Source organism: Typopeltis vanoorti, chromosome 26 (assembly GCF_054136105.1).
Source record: "Typopeltis vanoorti isolate ZY-2024b chromosome 26, IOZ_Tvanoo_1.0, whole genome shotgun sequence".
Lineage (NCBI taxonomy): Eukaryota > Metazoa > Arthropoda > Arachnida > Uropygi > Thelyphonidae > Typopeltis > Typopeltis vanoorti.
In genome coordinates, this window is record NC_143574.1 from 18,692,032 (window position 1) to 18,713,930 (window position 21,899).

The following is a 21,899-nucleotide window of genomic DNA, read 5'->3' on the forward strand; positions in this document are numbered from 1 at the left end:
TTATAGGTACAAGAGGATGTCTAGATTCCAGGCATTTTTTTTTTTCCCTCTTCAGACCAATTCAGAATATTTTTTATTAACTTATTGGTTTTATTATAGAAATATCCCATGGGATCTTGTTCTAACTTTCCATAGATGTTTGTGTCCTCTAGAAGTGATTTCATCTTTTCCACATATTCTGTGGAGTTCAAAATGAATGCTGAGTTGCCCTTGTCAACTTTCAGTAAATAATAAAAATAATATCATAAAAGTAAAATTAAAGGCATTAAAAACATTAAAAAGGAGAAAAATACTGTAATACTGAAAGTTGACAAAAGCAGCTCAACAGATCTGGGGAGATATGGGGTTGAAACACATCAAGGAGATTGAGAATGAAAGAAAGCACAAATCGAGGTTGGAAGTACATACCACAGATACAAAACATCTAATAGAATGATCTGAAATGCTCCATATTGATTATTGCTTTTACTCAAGAGCATTCAAAGAATCAGTTGAAGTGATGAAATCCTCTATAGTGTAACAAAAAGCAAGGGATGATTTTACATTAAACCTGTTCTTTCTTAATCCATCATGACACACTTGCATCCGTCAGCAGTACACTATCCACGAACTAGCAGCCAGCATAACAGCATATGCACACTTTCCATTGTTTAAATGCTTTCAAATATTCTTCATTAGAAATGTTAACTGTTATTACTTTACTTGTAGTTTTATAATTTATTCGTGCTATTTCCTGATGAAGCAAAACAAAGTTTTTTCATGAAATTAGTCGAATTAAAACAATTCCATTTTTGACTTCTTTGTGAGTGGTTTAATATTGGAAAATGGCAATTCTAAAATGATTGAACTGTCTAATTAGTTACACACCTGGGCAGATGTTTCTTAAATTATTCTGGTTAAGGAGGGGAAGAAAGCTTGCAAGGTTGTATGAGTCAGGGAATAAACAGAACTCAGTTCTTCCACAGAGAGTGAAAATATTCAATTGGGCATGAGAGTCTTTTTTTTTTTTTTTTAATAGAGAACCCATTCAAGAGGCTGGAATTTTATTAAATTCCAGCTAAAATTATTGGTAATAAAACCAATAATTTAATAAAAAAAATATGCTGAATTAGTCTGAAGAAACAACAACAACAAAAAAAAAAAAAAAAAAAAAAAAAAAAAAAAAAAAAAAAAAAAAAAAGATTGGAATGTAGACATTCTCTTATACCTAGAATATATGGAATTCCTTAACTGCGTAAATAAAACTTGCCGTTGAGACCAATTGTTGATGCAAAATTCTCTCCAACTTGTTTATTATTGTGGATGGACAATAAGGAACTTATTCACATTTGACTTGAAAAGCTGAGTCGTATTCCTTGGGAAAAATGTGGTGGAAGACTGTTCCAGAGGGTAACAGTGGAAAGGATAAACGATGAAGACGAGAAGTTTATTCTGTGGGTTTGAAGTTGAACTGTGAGAGGGTGTTGGTTAGCCGCTGCATGCATTTGGATGGATTTAAAAGGTGATGCTAATTCTGATGAACAGCAGCCATAGAAGTATTTATAGAAGATGCAGGCCGCAGAGACTAAATGCGTGGAGCATATTAGCGAGAGAGAGAGGGGGGGTGTCTTTTGATCAATCTAACTTTCTTCTATAAGAATCCAGTATTTTCTTAGGGGCACCATCCCAGATATCAGAGCAGTATTCCATGATCGAGTGGATTTGTGACTTGTATTGGGTTAGGAGCTGTTTGGAGTTAAAGTAATACCTCAAACAAAAGAGAAAGCCTAATTTTTCAAATGCAGAGGAAGTTGGATGAGTGGTTAACATATCTGCTCTCCAACCAACTGGTTGCTGGTTCAAATGCTGCCATGGGGATGGATGATTACCTTCAGGTGATATGCAAATTTCATCAGTTGGTATGTGACAACTGCCTGATTACTGGAGGCTGAAATAGCTTGAAAAAGTTCCAGGTTTGGTCTCTAGAGTAGGGTTTCTCAATTAAGTGAATATAAATAAATAAACAGAAAATTAATAAAATAAATAAATAAATAGCTTACAGTATAAATAGCACACCCACAGTACAAATGTACTAGAGGTTTACATTTAACAAAAATTATTTAGGGAGCAACAAAAAACGAAAAAAAAAAAAAAAACCTGAGAATTTAAAAAATCCCATCTACTAATTTTAAGAAAACAAACTGCATATTCCTTTTAAATCTGGCTTTATTAGAAATAGAAAAATATTTATAGTTAAAAATAGAGGAATGAAACTACAAAATAGGATATATAATTGCTAAAATATAATAACTTTTAGGCAATTGGAATAATCAAAATTAACAGAAGGATTTAGAATTTTAACATGATTAACACAAATCAATACCATGACTACTGGTATTAATACAACTCTCTAAATCATAAGTAGCAAACTTTTGGAGGATCATTACACACACACACTATCTTATTTAAAAATTTAAGAATAACATACTTCTGTTTCCAGTTCTGTTAATTTTTGTCGTAGGTGATCATTTTCAATTTTTAGTCTGCAGTTTTCATTCACTAGATCTTTCACTTCAAATTCCAGCTTCTGTAGATACTACAAAAGACAAGAGCAGTTAATGAAAATAATGAATGAATTACATTTCCAGCTATAGAATTTTTGAAATAACCACATGCTATTCAAAGTAACCTAGAATATTCCACTCAGGGAAAACAATTTTAAAAACAATTTTTTAATTGTTTATTTAAATTTATATGCAAATGACATTAAAACATTACATTAGATTCATTTTAATCATTTATCCAAGCATTTTAATCATTTTACTTTTGCACATGAAATATCTTCATGACTAGATTAAACAAGGGTATTTAAATAAAAAATAAATGTATTTAATAAAAAGCAGAGCCCTATAAATTCTAAAGAGTAAAGAAATTGCTAATAAAAGCACTTACAAAAAAAAATAATAAAAATAAAATGTATTTAAATTATTAAAAAACATTTACGCATTTAAGAATTTCAATCCTTGCTTAGAGACACAAATACCATGATAGTTTCAGCTTAGAATATATTTTATACATTATGCTACCGTAAAAATACTAACGGTGATAAAATATTCAGGGGTTCCATCACTTAGGGACTCAGGGGTTCCATCACTTAGATGGCTGATCCCATGCCTGCGGCTGTCCAGAATCGCAAATTTAGAACTATCTTCTTCCCCTATCTGCAGAGAGGCTTTCTATAGCCCGTTGATACAAGAAGACTTTAGGCGGGCTAAAGGCTGGTCCCATTATCAGGGTACCTTAATTGAGTCAGCTGCAGAACACAAGAGGTGGGCATCTCTGCTGCACTGTTCTGTAGATGGTGCTTCTTTAAAAGTCATATCTGGTGCCTCCCCAGCATGACTGGGTAAGGGATGGCACCAGACTCCTCCCTGGGTTTGAGTATATTGACCTTATTAGGACGAGGATCAATGCCCTGCCCACTCGAGTCTGAACAGCTCGATGACATAGTGATGACTCAAACTGTAGGGCTGGCTGCCACTACAGTGAGACATTGTCTAATATAGCCCAGTGTTGCTTCCGCACCCATGGGGTCCGCGTGCGAAGGCATGACACAGTGGTCTCCATTCTGAACAACTGCTTTAAGAACAAAGGTTGGGTGACCGTGGTGGAACCACATTATAGGACCTCTGCAGGTTTGCATAAGCCAGACTTAGTGATTAAAAGAGATGGTGACATTTGGGTTGTTGATGCCCAGGTGGTGGGAACAGGGCACCACTAGCCTATAGCCATAATAATAAAGTAAATTATTATAAAAATAACCAAGATCTAGTTAGTAAGATAAGGGAGGAATATGGGGCAACCCCGAGGTTTACCAGCACCACCATCTCTTTACATGGTATGGAGTACAGACAGTTATATGGACTTAAAACAGCTTGGGCTTATGCAGAAGGATATAAAAGTTCTTTCCTTTAGGGCCCTACAGGGCACACTGGTGGCATGGCGTTGCCACCAGCGAATGACTACAATGATAACTAGAACAAGCATAGGGTAAAACACTTGCAAAGGCTTAGGCCTATATATATCAAGTCGGGATGAGATGTCTGGACGTGATGTAAGGGTAGTACTGCCAGTAACCAGTACAAAGATTAATAAAAAAAAAAAAATAAATAAAATAACCAGTGGAGCACCATAAGGATTAGTCCTTGGTCCACTATTATTCAATCTGTATATTAATAACACCAGGAAAGACTTGACAGGTGACATACAGCTATTTGCTGATGTTGCAAAAATAGGAAGGGTAATCAGGAATGCTACTGATATACAGAATGATTTGAATATGCTGAAATTGTGGGCATGGGAAAATGGATATCAGTTCAATGTTAGTAAGTATAAAGTCATGCACTTTGGCATGATTAGATATCCAATGTCATATTATATTGATGGGATTATGCTAGAAGAAGCTGATCAGGCTAGGGATCGTGGAGTGTTAGTAGATAGAAAGTTGAAATTCATGGGCCATGTAGCAAAGATTGCAAATACAACTCAAAAGATAATTGCAATGCTGAAATGCACTTTGACATGTAAAGATAAGGATATAATTTTGCCTCTTTACAAGGCCTTGATAAGACCTCACTTGGACTATTGTGTGCAGGTCCTGGTTTCTGTTGTGATACTGATTATGAAAAAAACAGATGGGGAATTTGTAGACTGCAGACATTAGCAAATAGGAGTGATATGATTGAGACTTACAAACTTCTGAAAAGGGTCATACAGGATTTTAGTTAATGGAATTTTTTATTTTATGGAGGATAGGGAAAGAACAAGAGGGCATCCTTGGAAGCTGAGAATGAACACTGCTAAGAACGTGGTAAGACATAGATTTTTCTCTCATAGAGTGGTGCATGAATGGAATGGACTGCCATTGGATGTTGTGCATGCAAGCAGTGTCAATGAATTCAAGAACAAGCATTATGGTTGGCATGTGTAGTATGTAGTCTCCCTTGATGAGTCTGTGACTTCCTGGAGGTCTCTTAATAATAATGGGTGCATAATATGAAGTGCATCCCAGGGAGATGAAGATTGGACACTGGATCAAAACACAGGTTAATTTTCTGCTCTTAAGAAAAATATGGAGGTCTACTAGGTTTTAACTTTGAAGCAATTCCTTCTCTTTCCTTCCCCCTTCATTTTTCTTAATATTCTTTGTATTTTTCAGAGAATAATAAGTTTTAAATCAGAGAAGTGAGTTCTGATTTTTATACACCCCCCCCCAATAATCCAATAATGATTATTATGTGAGACAACTCAGACCACGAGGTGAGGGAATCATTAGTTATTATTTGCTTTCCACAAGTAGGCTTTAAATCTATTTAGAGTAACAATGGCATGAACATCACAAATTATGAAAATTTATATTTATACCTGGACAGTATATGTAACTACTACCAAACATGTTCAAGGTTGATTTTATGTTTATAAGAAAAAACTGGACCACTTAGAGGAAAAAATCATTCTGTGACCTATTAAAAATTAAGGAGTGAAGGAAAAAAACAGCAACTAATCATATACTGAGTAATCACCACTGTGGCCAAACTGATGTGTGTAATGCAAGATTCACTACATATATATTGGCTTGTGTAGATTTATATAAAAATAAGCATAGCTTATTTCTTCCTCTCTCTCTCTCAATTCTCTTGTTGTTGTTGTTTTTTCTGGACAGTTTAAATTATTCGTATTCTTTTATTTTTTTCTGCTAAATTAGATAATCATCATAACTAAATTTTGATTCTCCAATCATAACAACTATGTAATTCTTTTCCAAATAATCAACAATCTCTCATAACTGTCATGATACATGAACTTAGTGAATCTTCTCCAAATACCTTTGATTCTAATGACATAATCTTGGTGAGTAAAGTTGGAACCACAATGCAATACTAAATTAACTAGAGACTTGTATAATGGTATCATAAATTCCTTTATACAAGTGAAGCTTCTTTAATTACCTAACAATATGATTCTTGAACTTAAATTTTCTATCAATCAAAATACACATATTCCCATACTCAATAACTTTTTCTAAATACTGCTACTTATGTCCATCTAATACTACCTTCTTACCATACTGCATATGCTTGCATTTGTTCACATTAAATTTTAAACCCCATGTTCCTGTTTACTTTTTTAATCTTTTAAGATTATCAAGTAAAGAAGAACTAAGGTCATTCAAGCAATTTAACTTTAAAAAAAATTCAATTTAAACTTAAATATATGTTTAATTTAAAGAATCAAGTGTTGTTAGTTGTTACACTACTCATTCCCTAAAGGAATATTGTGTGATGATCCTCAAGACACTGATAATACTTTAATGCTTAAAAAATTAGAAAATTTTTTTATAATATTAATCTTGACAGTTTCAAATTTCAGTTCAATCTGGATTATGATTATATTCATATCAGAATAATTTCTGCTTCAGTAAGGAAATACCGTGAGTAGACATTAATTAAAATTATAATAACAGAATTAACTCACATAAAATATTATTTATTAGTAGAATTTTCACCTGAGTATCACAGGCATCTTCAGTACATGTAAAAAGCTAATTAAACAACAACTGACAATTCCAAAAAGTGCCACCTAAGTAACTAATGTAAGATAACTAAAAAAGGTCAATATTTCCTAACTTAATTTAAAAAACAGATAAATAAATAAATTATACATATATAATATATACAATCAAAAAGGTTAGGAAAGATTAGCTGATTTAAAAAGTACCATCTCCCACTTTATTTCGGACAAACAGAAAGATCTGCTTTTATTCGGCTAGAAGAACACCAGTCTTATATCAATACCTTGAACCTAAGCAGTCCGAACTTGCAGAGCATACCATGAACACTAGACAGAGTTCATTGGAACAAGACAAGAGACTTTCACAAAAGTCTGTTCCTCATGGAATGGCTTTATAAAGAAACGTGAAACTTCACTCTCCTAACTTAAACAGATCTGATGGTCTATGTCTATCCCCTTTGTGGGAGATCATCATCATCATCACGAACCATGGGCTCACTGCCCGTTTCACTACCTTCTTCCACCTTTCTTTGTCCAGTGCACAGTGTCACAGTTTTTGTACACCCATTCCACACCAGTTTTTATATCGTCTATCCATTCTCTGTATGGTCTACCTCTTCTGTTTAAACCATCCAAAATATCAAACATAAATGTCTTTATCTTCCAGTCCTCACTCATTCTACAGATGCGTCCAAATAATTGCAACTTCCATTTTATAATCTTCTGCATTAGATTCTGTTTTGGTTGTATCTTCTGATAGAGCTCTTCAATGGTGATTTTCTGTACCCATCCTATTCTCAGAATCTTCCTGTAACAAGTTCTTTCAAATGCCAAAATTCTTTTTCTTGATTCCTTATTTATTACCTACGTTTCAGATCCGTACAGTACACCACTGAAGAAGCATGCTTCCAATACTCTTCGTTTTGTTTGCAGACTGATCACTTTACTTTTCCAGATGTTATCCATGGCCTTCAGATTTGTTCTTCCCTTTGCAATCCTGATCTTTATTTCTTTTTTATACAAGTCATATGTCAGTTTACTTCCCAAATATGTGAATTGTTCTACATTTTCTATATCAGTTCCATCCACTTGTATCTTTTGTTTCATGTTCTTCTCACCAAATACCATCATCTTTATTTTTTCAAAGTTCATAACAAGTCCAAATCTCTTCCATTCCTCATTTAACAATTTCAGTGTTTTTTGTAGTTCTCTTTCGTCTTCTTCAATAATAACAATGTCATCTGCAAATCTCAGATTATTAATTCTCATTCCGTGTACAAATATTCCTTTGGCATCTTCTTTCATTTTATCCATTGCCCTTTCTAAATGTGTGATGAAAATGCTTGGTGATTACCTCTGTTTGTTTTAAACCATTTCCCCAAATCATCACCTATTCTAACTGCTACAACTGCATTCTGATAAACATCTTTTAATATAGCTATTAGTTTTTTTTTATCAATTCCATAGGATTCCAGAACTGCTAATGTCACTTTCTGGTCAATACTGTCAAATGCTTTCTGAAAATCAAAAATCAAAAAACATATAAAGCAAGTATATATGTTTTTGTTTTTTCTCCTAGCTTTCTCTGCTATTAACCTCATTGTCAAAATCTGTTGAATTGTAGTTCTATCCTTCCTAAATCCCGCTTGCTCATCTGCAAGGTATGCTTCCAATTGTGTTCTCAATCTTTCTGTCAATATGATCATCACTTTACCAAGGTGACTTATCAAGGCAATTGTTCTATAATTTTTACATTCTAGCATATTTCCTTTCTTGTATAATGTTACTAATATTGATTTCACCCACTCCTCTGGCATTTTCCCTTCTTTCCATACCATATTACATAGTTGGTGCATTTCTGTAACCATACTTTCACCACCATATTTAATCATTTCTCCAGTAATGTTATTGTTACCAGGACTCTTGTTGTGTTTTAGCCATCCTATTGTTTTTTCTACCTCTCCTCTTAAAATGTCCATATCATGCTCATTACCTGGTGGTGATATCTGCTTCAATTCTTAAGTCAGTTTCCCAATGCTATCTGAATCTAGTTTTTCTTCATATAACTCACTACAGTATCTTGTCCACCGCTGTACAATTTTTTCTTTATTCATCAATACTTTGCCTTTTTCATCTTTAATTGTGGTCTGTTTTGGTTGCCACTTTCTATTAATGGTTCTGATCATTTTGTATACCTCCCTTGTTTTATGCTCTCCATAGTACTGTTCTATATTGTTGCATTGGGCTTCTGACCATTTCATCTTATCCATTCTGACTGCTTTTTTCACCTCATTACACTTTCTTCTATATTGCTCTTCTATTTGTTCTGATGTATCCCTTCTTATCTTCAACATTCTTTTCTCCTGTACTAACTTCAGTGTTTCTTGTGTAATCCATTTCTTCTTGATCTTCTCTTCTTCTGGTACTGTTTCTTCAACTGCATCTTCTACCACCTTTATTACTCTCTTTTCACTTGAGTTTTTTTTCTTTCTCCACACTTTTAAGTTTCTCTTCTAACACTGTTCTGTACCTTCTTCCTATTTCTGCTTCACTTATTCGTGCTGTATCTCTTCTATTCTGATGTTGGGGTTTATATTTCTTTTTTAATTTCATCTTGATGTTTGCAATCACTAAACTATGGTCCGAGTCTACATCCACTCCTTGAAAAGTTCGACATTGCTGTACCGATGTTATCCATCTTCTTTTAATCGTAATCATATCGATCATGTTTTTGGTTTACCCATCATTTGATCGCCACGTCCATTTTCTACACCCCTTTTGTTGGAATCTTGTGTTACAGATCATCATCTCGTGGTCCACAGCAAATTCTAACAATTTTTCATCTCGTTCATTTCTTCCTCCGAAACCATATTTTCCCATGACTCTATCCCAACCATCATTATCTATTCTGACTTTGGCATTCCAATCTCCTTCAATAATTAACGCATCTTGCTTTGGTATTGTTTCTATTGTCTCTGTCAGATCTTTGTAGAATAAGTCAATATCCTCATCTGTGCTGTCAGATGTGGGTACATATATCTGGACTATTAATATGTTGAATGGCTTTGCCCGAAATCTTGCTACTATGATTTGTTCATTAACTGGTTTGTAGCATGATGTCATGTCCTGACCATATTACTTCGCATCCATTGATCTCTCCAGATGATGTCTATCTCATCTCTGCCAATCCTAGTATATCCCACCGATATCTTCATTTCCTCACGAAGTAGTTCTAATTTTCCTGACATCCAGAGTGTCCGCATTTCCACATTCCTACTGATAACAGTTCTGTTAGTTTCAGTTTCTGTTTCCTTTCGGTATCCCACTTTTCGATCCAACTCCACTCGACTGGTATCACGGGCCTTGTTTATCTGGGCAACACCCGAGCCAGCATGTTGTAGCTGTTGATTGTATAAACATCAGATAACAATCATGTTTTTTTTTACAGCCAGAACATCGACACTCATCTGACCGACCCTCCTTTATCTAGGCTTGGAACTGGCATGAGACCCCTAAGGATCCCATGGCAGAGTTTTGTGGGAGATGGTACTTTTTAAATCAGCTAATCTTTCCTATTAACCATTTTTAATTGCATGTATGTATGTATGCATATATATATATAGCAATTTGTAGTATTAACTCGGGACTGGGATATGTTCATATTTATATATACTGACTATAACCGAGACTAGAATAACAATTAAATTTATTCAAGACGCAACATGTTTCATCAGATTGTCCAACTTCTTCAGGCGTGGGAACATAGAAAGCAAGTAAACACTATAAGAAACATCGTATCACTATAAAATGACTATTATAAAATCAGTTGGCTTTGAACTGTAGCAACAGTCCGTGTTGAAGTTCTATTGTTAAGCAGCTGCATGCATCTGATTTCACACGTGTGCCAATATCAGATAGCAGAGCTGAAAGAGTCCGGTAGATTATAGCTGAGGTTATTATTTATGTGATGAGGGTCCATAACAATTTCCTTAGACTCGATTATGCATCGCTCCACCTCGTCACGGCATATATGAAGGTTTGAGGTTGTTGTCCAGTTTATCTCATGTTGACGGCCTTCATCATTTGTGTTTACTGAAAACAGTACATGGCTTGACAGGGCACTTGCTCTAGTTCTTTTGTAGGCAATGTCTGTGTGGTGTTCTTCTAGACGTAGGAGGATGGATTTTTCAGTTTGGCCATAGTATAAACAAGCTCACAACCATCTACAATTCCCAGAAGTGTACAAAATCAAGTGCGACTGTGGGAAGCAATACTATGGCCAAACTGAAAAATCCATCCTCCTATGTCTAGAAGAACACCACAGAGACATTGCCTACAAAGGTGGAGCAAGTTTACATCACTCCCACCTCAATATCTCCCATAATGCAAAACACATCTCCTTGCGGATATGTATAATGTTATGTATTAAGGGAAGGGCCACTACCCAGACTAGTTTTGACCTTTATTGAGGTCTCTTCAGTGGGAGCCAAAATCAGAGGTCAGGGTTAGTGAACCTTCCCATAATGCATAGCATTATACATACCCGTAAGGATATATGCTTTGCATTATGCCTATCCTTGTCAAAAATATGGGAAAGTTTGATCCAAATAACAATTTTTTTTTTTTTAAATTAAGGCCAATAATGATATTATTATTATTATTAATCCAAGACCTCATGGAGTCAAAGACTCATCTGGGAGGTCCTTTTATCACACACAGCTCATCATTCCGTGCCTTGAACACATTCAAACTCCTTGCAGACACCACACTCTTCAGGCAAGGCATTCCAATCATTTACAACTCTGCATGAATAAAATCTGCTTCTCACTCCCCAACTCACACCCTCTTTATACAGTTTCCAGGGATGACCTCTGGTTCTTCCTTGATCTCCCATTATTTTCTGTAGAACCTGTTGAAAGTGCTAGCTTGGTCCACCTTTGCTACGAGTTGCCTGGTGTTGTACTACCTTACCCCAGTCCTGAAGATATTTTCAGGAGCAAACTTTGTTTGCTCACACTTAGATAAAGGATTAAACTAAATTTATTATAGTTTAACCAAGTGAAAAATAAATTTTCGACAATATACAGAAATATGCTTTCCTTTAAGGTAGGTTTAAAATGTATACCATAACATATCTCAGTTTGTGTTCTCTTTTGTGCATTGTTCATAAATGAAGGTGAGTTTATATAAATTATCCATGAACAATAATTTAATAGGGAAGATGCATAATAAAATTCAAGAAAACAAGAAAGTAGGTGACACTCAATGTGGAGCCACACATTTTTCATGATGCACTCATGATCAGATCTTTGACCTGTTTTTGCAAGGTGTTCGAAGAATAAAATATACATGTATTGCAGTATTTAATTAGATAGCGTCAATTTCAATTTTTGTGTTTATAATTATCGGTTTATTTTGTTGATGAAATTAGGTTGTAAGAAAAGTAAAATTAATTTTTCAAAGAACAGACTGTTTATGACATGTCATGTGTATATACATTTAAGTTTAATATTAAACTAAGTGAATGCATTGATTTGATTAATATTTGTTGGAAATGATAACTGCAATTTAATATAAATGCATATGATATGAAAAACTTACATATTTTTTCTCACACCTGAAGTGCACGAAATTTAGTGTTTTCAAGTAAAGACCATAAATAACACATAATGGCCATTAATTTTATTACTTCATGACTGAAACAAAAGCTGGAAGTGAGTTGTGTAATGGAGCATGTAAAAATAACCCTAAAATATTGTTGTAAGAGAAATAAGGACATTTTTGAAACTCGAAAGCAGATATTTATGAAGTCTTTCATATAGGAAGAATAGTGTTTAAAAGTTATCATCTGTTATTTTATGACAATGACGACAGAACAACTGTGGGGAGGGGGATTAAGTTACTGCAGGTTGAGTTGTTAATTACTAAGAAAACACAAACAGTCTTCCATATAGAAAGAAAAATAAAGTTCTGAACATTAAAGGAGAGAAGAAAGTGAAGATGGCTGGCTTACATAAAGATAACTAGCAACTAAAATTGTAATTGTTTCAACGATTCTTTAAAAGAGAACACTATAGTGTTTGAATTAAGGATTTCAGATCCAGAAGTTTTATTTTCAACTCTCCGGAAGTAAAACCTCTCTAATGAATTCATTAGCAGCCACCCATGATCAAATAACCTGACAATGAATGAATGTTGAAAAAAAAACAGCTGAATGCATTTTGAATAAGGCTGAAAATTCTTGTCTATGTTTACTCCTGTGGTGAGTGAATTTCTGGAGCCCTGCTTATTAGAATGCTTCAGCTGGTTAAAAATGTTGCAATGGTCTTTGTTTTGTTTAAAATATCGTCATTATTTTCTGGTGATTATCCCCATAACAGATATATTAGATGCCAGAATAACACAATTAATAGTTCACGTTAATTATGTTACATTTTTTCTGTCTTCTTTAATATAATTCTATAATATCTGTAGGTTATTTATAAGGCCAGTTTGTTGTGAAACAAAATTTTTTAGGAATTCAATATATATACATATATTTCATTTCTTGAGAATTTTAGCTAACTTTGAAAAAATGGAGCTAATAAATATGGTAGAAATAAAAAGCCTTTTAAATCAGTACTATCTTACCACAGGAGTAAACATAGACAAGTGAATTTTCAGCCTTATTCAAAATGCATTCAGCTGTTTTTTTTTCAACATTCATTCATTGTCAGGTTATTTTATCTAACTTGCAACAAATTCTCTTAGTGTTTAAACTGTAAGTAGGATCCAGCAGGTTTTTTTTAAGTCACATATAAGAGTGGAAAGAAGTACATTTTCAAATTCTGTTTTTAATCCATAAAAAATTCTCCAAAATGTTTAAACTGAAGTGTATGCAAACTTGAGAAACAAGTCATCATAAAAATATTACAAAACACTTTACTGTTTTAGTAATCAACTTGTATTCAATATTTTGAAAATAATTTTTTTTTTTTTTGTCTATAATCAAGAGTATTAGCTATCAAATTTCATTTGTAACACTTAATAATGAACTGAAAAACTGCTAATCAGTATCAATTAACAGTTCACATATAACAAAAGAGCAATGTCCTTACTATTTTGCCTTTGCTATCGATTTGACTCGGCATTAATCATATCACTTGATTTTATCCATCTTTAGGTTCAATGGTCTGTAATGACTAAGTAACTAACTTGACTTCTTTGAAATCTGATTAATGCTCTGAGAGGGCAGTTAATCCTACTTGCATGATGTATAATGACTGTCAGTTTCATGTGTTCTTCTGGGCAGCTTGCCTGTTTTGTAGGATGAAAAATCCAACTTTCTAGAAGATAAAAAAAAAAACTTAACCTCTGCATGAGACTGGTTAACTCACCTTCAGTGAGTTAACCAGTTTATCAGAGGGAAAACCCTTTGATAAAAATTCTTCATATCCTAAACAGGATTAGATCCTAGGTCTTTCCAACATAGGTCATCATCAAAACCAACCGGGCTATGGAGGCATAGGAACTGAGTGATTACATACTGATGTCACATGGACACAAATATGCTGAGTATTACAATAATTCAGACTATATTTATTTGTTTCACCATTAAATGTAATACTCAGTAAGCAGTCTATGCAGAACTGACCAGAATCACTCAATCTGAATCTTAAAGATTACTTCCTAATTTTTATATATATATATATATATAAAACTCTTAATTCAAAGAAAAAAAAAATCACTGCTGAATCAATATCAGATGAAATCTAGATAAATTCTTATATTTCTAAAATAATCAGAAGCATTATTGATAATTCTTTATTATAAAAATGGTGCAAATTATCATAAAAAAACTGATTCTCTTTCTCTCATGTACAATAAACAATAAAATGAAATACTTCTTTTTTCTTCTTTCTTGAAAGACAAGCAGATTCTCTGTTCTTGATCATCCTTTGCTGTCTTTTCAAAGCTTTTATCTATAAAAGAATCAAATAAGTGCAATAAATGTTCTTGTCTTTCCACTCTTAAAAACATACATACTATATAATTACCACATGGAAAAACTTACTTTAAGACAAGTTAGAAAATTTTCATAGTCAATCATAAAATTGCACATTTCAAAAGCCTTCTAAGATGTATAGCAACACCATTCATTTACTAATGCAGCAAATATTTTTGTTCTATCCAATTTTGTCACTAAAATAGTCCAAGTGAAAAACCAACAAAATTTTAATAGTGATTCTAAATACCCAATTATATTAAATTTCACCAAGCTAAGGAGGAATCATCATCAAATTCCTGCCATGTATCCTTAAGGGATGTACAGAATATGATAGTACTACATGAAAAAATTTACATTACTAACTTCCTAGTTACAATTTTCCTCCAAATCAGTCTGTTACTTATCAAGACTCCAACATTATCAGATCTTATATTTCTATCATGTAAAGCACTTTTTACCATATCAATCCACCTATATCTTGGTCTTCCTCTGGGTCATTTTCCTGCAAACCTGGCAGAGAACACTTGTTTTCCTAATCTTTCCTCGCCTATTCTGTTTAAGTGACCATACCACCTGAGATTAGTTCTGCTAATGCATTCCTGGATGCATTAGCAGAATATTAGGAAAGAACTTGACAATGTCAAGTTCTTTCCTAATATTCTCGTTTTTAATACAATATTGCCAAAATAGTACAATTATCAAAAAAAAAAAAAAAAAGGAAAAAATTATCACTATAAAATGCTTTGCCAATAATAACTGAATTATAATTAAAAAAATTAAATAAATAAAAGTAACTAAATTTTCATCAATCAATCTTGAACTCAAGACTGATTTTAACAACCAAAATTACAGCTCGTAATCTATAGATAAAGTATAGGTGAAAGGTTTTATAAATGTTTACATGTAATACAGAATTGAAATTTTAATTGATAAATATTTCTGGTGTTTTTGTAAGAAATATTATATCATAACATTAATCAAAGAATATAATTGACGGGAGTTTTTCAAAAATCCAATGGGTGTGTGTGAAAGTTGTAAATGTATTTGATTAAATTATGACCTGTTTTTCGCTTATGTACTCTAAACATAACCGCTTTCCCTAATTTTATCGCTAAAAAGTTGCAATTAAAAACAAAACCTGTAATTACTCAACAAATTAACACAGTAAATATCCAAATACCAAATTTCATTAAATACCATCAAGTTGGTGCAGAATTATTAATATCAATTCAAAGATTTTTGCCAATAAAAATAATCAAATCAAAACCAAAATAAAATTACATGGATATCTTGTGTACAACCAAAATCCCAAATTTCATTCTATTAACTTTAAATTTTATTACATTTATTATTTATTACATATATAATTTCAACACATTTTTTTAGCACACTGTGTTTCTACAAAAACATCAAGTGAAATAACAATTGGAGTGGCTTGAAGAATTTTTGTAACGATTTCAAATACAGGCAAATCCCTAACTTACAAAGCATTTCTTGAAATGTGTTTGTAAGATGAATTTACTTTTTTCATAAGATATACTTTCATTAGGGAAGTCTCAAGAGACTTTTTTCTTTTTTTCATTTCTTCATGCACTTGTTTGTAAAGTCCAACTTGTGCAGCATGAAGAACTTCTTTCAACATTTGGGTTATTATCTTGTGGTGCTTTTAAAGCTACTTCAATTTGATTAAAAAATCTGCAAGAAGTTTGACTGTCAAAACCTTTTGAGGAAGATTCATACTATTTTCATTGTCATCTGCTGCAACTTCTCTGAGTTCCTTCTGCATTTCATCATCTGTCAGTTTAACTGAATGAGATACAATTAACTTCTATATTTGAAACATCCATTTTCAAGTGCAACCTGAATCCCATTTCTACAACTTTGTGTGATTTGCTCTTTAGTTTCTTCAGAATCCTGTGAACTGGAAACAAACTGTGGGCACAAATTTCTCCAATAACAACTCATTGTTGTTGACTTTATTTTTCATGATAATCAATGTTTTGATTGCTTCTAAGATATCATATCTTTTTTTAAAGTCTTTCAGGGTCACAGTTCTCAGTACTGAAGCTACTACTGGTTAGCTAACTGTAAAACATAAATGTCTGAAGGCTATAGTCATTTGTCCATAGGCTGCAGTAAGATGATGGAACTTTTACATTTAATATTTAAGTTGGTTAATGTTGTGAAATGACCTGGTGTATTAACAAGTAGCAAAAAAAAAAAAAAAAAATTAAATGCTAAATAATCCTCACTGCAATATGTTTTGATAGCTGGAACAAAGTGGTTTACAAAACCATTCATAGTACAGATATCCTATGATTTTTTTATTAGAACTCCAAATAACCAAAAATGTTGCCTTGTCAATGTCCTTGAAACCCCTTGGGTTTTCAGAGTGGTAAACTGCAAGAAGCTTCAGTTTACAGTCTCCCGAAGCATTTCATCAAGTAGCAAGGTTAAATTTGATATTTTAAACTCTGGAACTTTTGTCTCCTCAGTTGCAATAAAAGTCTGATGACATTTTTTTTCTAGAAAAGGTTAGTTTCATCAACATTGAAATTTGACGGGAATAGTGGCTTTCCTTTTTAATAATTTTTGACATCAAAGAAAATTCTCTGCATCATGATCAGATAAGCATAAGCACTTGCAGACTTGCCAGATGAAGAAAGCTTTTTTCATATTTATCCTTTTCTTTAATTTAGCAAGCCATCCAAGCACAAGCCTTAAAATCAGCAGAATCATCTGCTGTTTCTCCCATTGCATTTTAATGTACTGAAAAAGGACTTCTAGCTTTATCTTGAATTCAGTGCTCAAGCACTGGTTTGTTCTATTTTGATTCTGAATAAAAAATATTAAAAAACATTCAATTTCTTCAAATATCTCATTTTTAGAAATAACTAGACTAGTTATTTCTAAAAATGAGTTGTAGGATGAACAGATTCTTCATTATGAGTATAATCACCAATTTTTTGTCTTGTAAAATTGTTGTGAGTGTTGAATGAATGATATAAATAAGACAAACCGAAGCAAGCAATTCACTGTCTATACTGAAATCAATCATGTTTTGTTTTTTTAATAATTTTATCACTTTCATTATACTTATGTCTTTTCCCAGATTTCCATAGTAAACTCTGCTTAAAAATGTTTCTTCGTGGCTTTCTGAAATCACAAAAAAACTGAAACTCTTCAGTACAAATTAATCCAAACACTCACACATAACGAACAAATTAATCCAAACACTCATGTTTTAAAGAAAAATTTTAATTTCGCAAGAAAATAAGTACAAAAATTAAACTCCAACTTGACCTAATAATTTATATGTGCTACTCTGTTCCTAATAAGTTCACTAATTTGCTTTGGCATGGACTCTACTAACATAGAACACATTTTTCTTATTTCTGCATCTCAAAACCACACTTTTATAATGGATTGTATTAAGATATCCTTTGTATCACAATTTAATTTTCCAAGTCTCTTTTTCACTATGGCCGACAAATTTCTATTAGGTTAATATCAGAATTATCTGCCCACTGAAGCAATTAGATGTTGTGATTTTTGAGGAATTCCTTCACTTCTTTTTTTTTTTTTTTTTTTTGAAGTGTGGCATGGAGCGAGATCCTGTTAGAAGATGAGTTGTTTGTTGTTCTGAATCTGTGGGACCACTCTTTTTCCCAATATTTTTTTACATATTCATGACTTTTCATCATACCATCAACAGGCATAAGTGATCCCAGACTGTCATGTGTAAAACAACCCCAGTACATCTTTTTTAGCTGGGTGTTTAGGGGATTGTTGAAAGTGGTTGAGAGAAGTCTTCTCAGCTGCTAATTTACGAACATAGGGTACTTGCACTCATTGGACAAAGAAATGGCTTTCATCTGAGAATATGACCTTCCACTTCTCAACAGTACAATCTTTGTACTCTTTTGCTGAGTGGAGCCTCTTTTCCTGTATAGCCTTCATCAACAATTGTTTATTTTTTGGTCTGTGGGCAATCCTTCCTGCTTCCAACAATCTCTGATAGACTGTCATGTCAAAAACATTAATCACACTAGCTGCCAAGTCTCTATTTAAGTCTACAGCAGACAATCTTGGATTCATTTTGCTTTTCTTAACTAGTAAATGATCTTGAATAAATGTAGTTTTCCTTTTTCGTCCCCATTTTCCTTTTCTGTCAGGAGAAAAGGTACCTGCCTCCCTAAACCTCTTTAAATTTGCATTAATACTACCCAAACCAACACCGCACTCACTGGCAATTTGTCTTTGAGTCATGGATGTGTACTGAGAAAGAGTACATGTGAAGGTTTTCTTGGACATGTATCCATTTTATAGCTACACAAAATGAATAAAACTCTACGAATCTCAACATGTTTACATTATTAAAAATGCAAAACACTAATTAATAAACATAGTAGAAACAGTTAAAAATGCAACACTCAACCAAAATAGTGAACTAAACACATCACAAAAATTCAGCTTGTTCAGCTTAATTTGTTCACTACTGTAGATGCTACAAATTCCCCATGCTATATATTAACAAAACAGCAAACTCTCTTACTCCCTCCTGCACTTGTCATACAACTTCCTGTGTAAAAAATTCTATTTTAAAACTTCGATAATTTAATGTTAAAATAATACAGATATTTTGGTTAGCTTTGATATCACCTCACTGTTCATCAACATTCCCTTAAATGAAACTTTATCACTTATAAAGATTTTCCTCCTGACATTACTGATCTCTTTTTATTTGTTAATCCATTCTGGATATTTTTCTTGGAAGCACAAAATTTATAAACAGATAGAAGATATGGTACCTCTATGGGTTCTCTCCTCTCATCCTCCCCCTTGCCAATTTCCTCAACCTTCTCTTCAGAAAGATTTTAGTAATGATATCATCATCCCCTATGTCTGAGGCACTTCAGAAAAAATAGCCAGTCTCTAAGGAAATACAATCTCTGCATGGCTTTCAAGGCCCTGCTGACCTTATACGTTCCACTAAAGATCAACTCCCTCCCCTCTCTCTGCCTGGAGTATATAAAGTGCCATGTTCCTGCAAGATGGCCTACTATTTACAGACAGGAAGATCAGCCAACATCCACATGGGAGAACACAAAAATACATTTGCAGTCATGACTATGATCAATTGAGCCTTGCAAATCATGCTTTAGATATGACTCATAGAATCAATTGGAAAAAGACCACCATGCTCCATCACAGTAAATTTAAAAGAGAAAGATGATTTTTGGAATCTGCAGCTGCTCTCAGAAATCAGCATAACCTCCCCAAAATATGGGAAGGCTGCAAACAGGTGCCTCATCTAGTTAGGAATATTCTTTCATCCATGCATTTCACTTAGTTGTATGTTGTCTTTGTGGCATGTTACAAGTCTCATATTGTACTCTCTGCCTGTGTCTCAGTGATTGAGATGAAATAATGGAAGAATCAAATAATATTTTAATCCTTTCTCAGTGCTGTTTCACTCAATTAACCCTCTAATATGAGTTTCTCCCAGCACTTAAGCTTTAATGCTCTTAACACCATATTTCTCAACATAAAAATGTGCATGAATTATTATTATTCTCAGACCTCCATGGAGTCAAAAAAAAAAACATCATTGAAGGAGGTCCCACTCTCATATGTACAATTTATCATGCCATACCTTAAATACATTCACTATCCCCATGCTCTGAGGCAATGCATTCCAATCATCCACCACTCTCCATGCATAAAACCTGATCTCACATCCCTCTCCTCCCCACTATGCTTACACCCTTCTTTATAAAGCTTCCAGGGATGGCCTCTTGTTCTCCCCTGTCTTCAACCATTCTATGGAAATCCTTTATTTATCTAGTAAAAACCTTTACCAACTTACGTGTATCAAATCATCATCCCCCCTCCCTTCCTGTCTACTAGACATTGCAATTTGAAATCCCTTAACCTGTCTTCAGAGACCAGCAACCACCTTAGTCAACTGTCTGTGGATCCTTTCCAATATCTCTGTATATTTTTTGAAAAGCAGGTGACAAAACAGTGCACAGTAATCTATATGCAGCCTGATTAAAGTCTTATACAATGGAATCAAAACATCCTTACTTCTATATATCAGTGCTCTCTGCTGATTACCACAACTGGTTGTTTACCCTCACAATTTTAGAAAATGCCTATGAAATTTTAGTTCCCTATCCACTGTCACCCTCAGATCTATCATCTACTCCACCTCCTCTAAGATATCTCCCATCAATCTTGAATTCTGGGTCCTGTCTTTGCTTTTTGAATTTTAAAATCTTGCAATTTTCAATACTGAACTGGCAACCCCATTCACCAAGTCTATTCAAGTCCTCTTGCAGGAATATAACATCTGTTCTATTTCTAATAGTTCTTCCCAACTTGGCATCATCTACCAATTGCATATCACCATTGAAACCTTTCCCAGTATCATTAACATACAAGTTAAACAACAATAGCCTCAAAACAGACTACTAGGACAGACAATTAGTAACTTTCCTCTTCTGGGATATCATGCCCCCATACAAAACTTGTTGATACCAATCAAGTGCAGTAATCTACTATTCAACCCCATCTGTTCCAATTTAATTAACAGCCTGTCATGTGACAATTAATCAAAGGCCTTTTCAAAATCCAAATATCCTATATAACTTATTCCTATTTCTTTCTGAATTATGCATCTCACCTGATGACATCACCTAAAAGTTTGTTTAGGTTTTACCATCATTCTCCTATTAGAATAGGAGAGTGATGGTAAAATTGACTTTATTTTTATTTTTGTAGAGAAAACATTTAGTTCTTCCTAAGTAAGATGGATATCACTAATAATTTGTTTATCACTAATAATTTGTTGATATCAGCATGGCAGATGATTTATTTATTTATCATATGGCTTGTACACATGGTTAAAAGAAATAAGATAAAATACATATAGATAAGATACACACATATATGATAATAGGAATAAAAAAAAAGTAAAACATCTACATTCAGGCAAATACAAATATGAAATTTATGACAAGCATCAGACAGAAGATTAATCATATTTTAACATTTAGGTTTTTAATCCAGCTGATTGCCTCTGGGGATAAGTCAAAGATATTCTTAAAGTCTCCTGGCTATGCCGTCAGCTCACATTCCTGTACTATATGGCAAATGGTTTGGGTCTCGGCTCCACAGGAACAATGGGGATTTGGTATCTTACCCCACTTTGAAAGTAAGTCTCCACATACACCATGGCCTGTACGAATCCTGTTAGCTGTCATCCATATATTCCTGGGCAGGTCAAATCCAGATGGGTTTTGGAAGATGTTTATGTAATTACAAACTCCACTTAGCCAGCCACGAGCATTTGGAATAA

The 21,899-nt window shown here is 33.5% G+C and overlaps 1 protein-coding gene across 1 annotated transcript in view; it reads right to left on the minus strand.

The window, feature by feature from the left end:
• The window catches only part of Atf6 (bZIP_ATF6 domain-containing protein ATf6), a 244,734-nt gene that overhangs the window by 158,775 nt on the left and 64,060 nt on the right, over nucleotides 1-21,899 (minus strand). Inside the window, exons 6-7 of the mRNA XM_090414984.1 lie at nucleotides 14,433-14,510; nucleotides 2,468-2,575 (exon numbers count right to left, since the gene is read on the minus strand). Of these exons, the coding sequence (XP_090271110.1) occupies nucleotides 2,468-2,575; nucleotides 14,433-14,510 (186 nt within the window). The remainder of the gene's footprint in view (nucleotides 1-2,467; nucleotides 2,576-14,432; nucleotides 14,511-21,899) is intronic.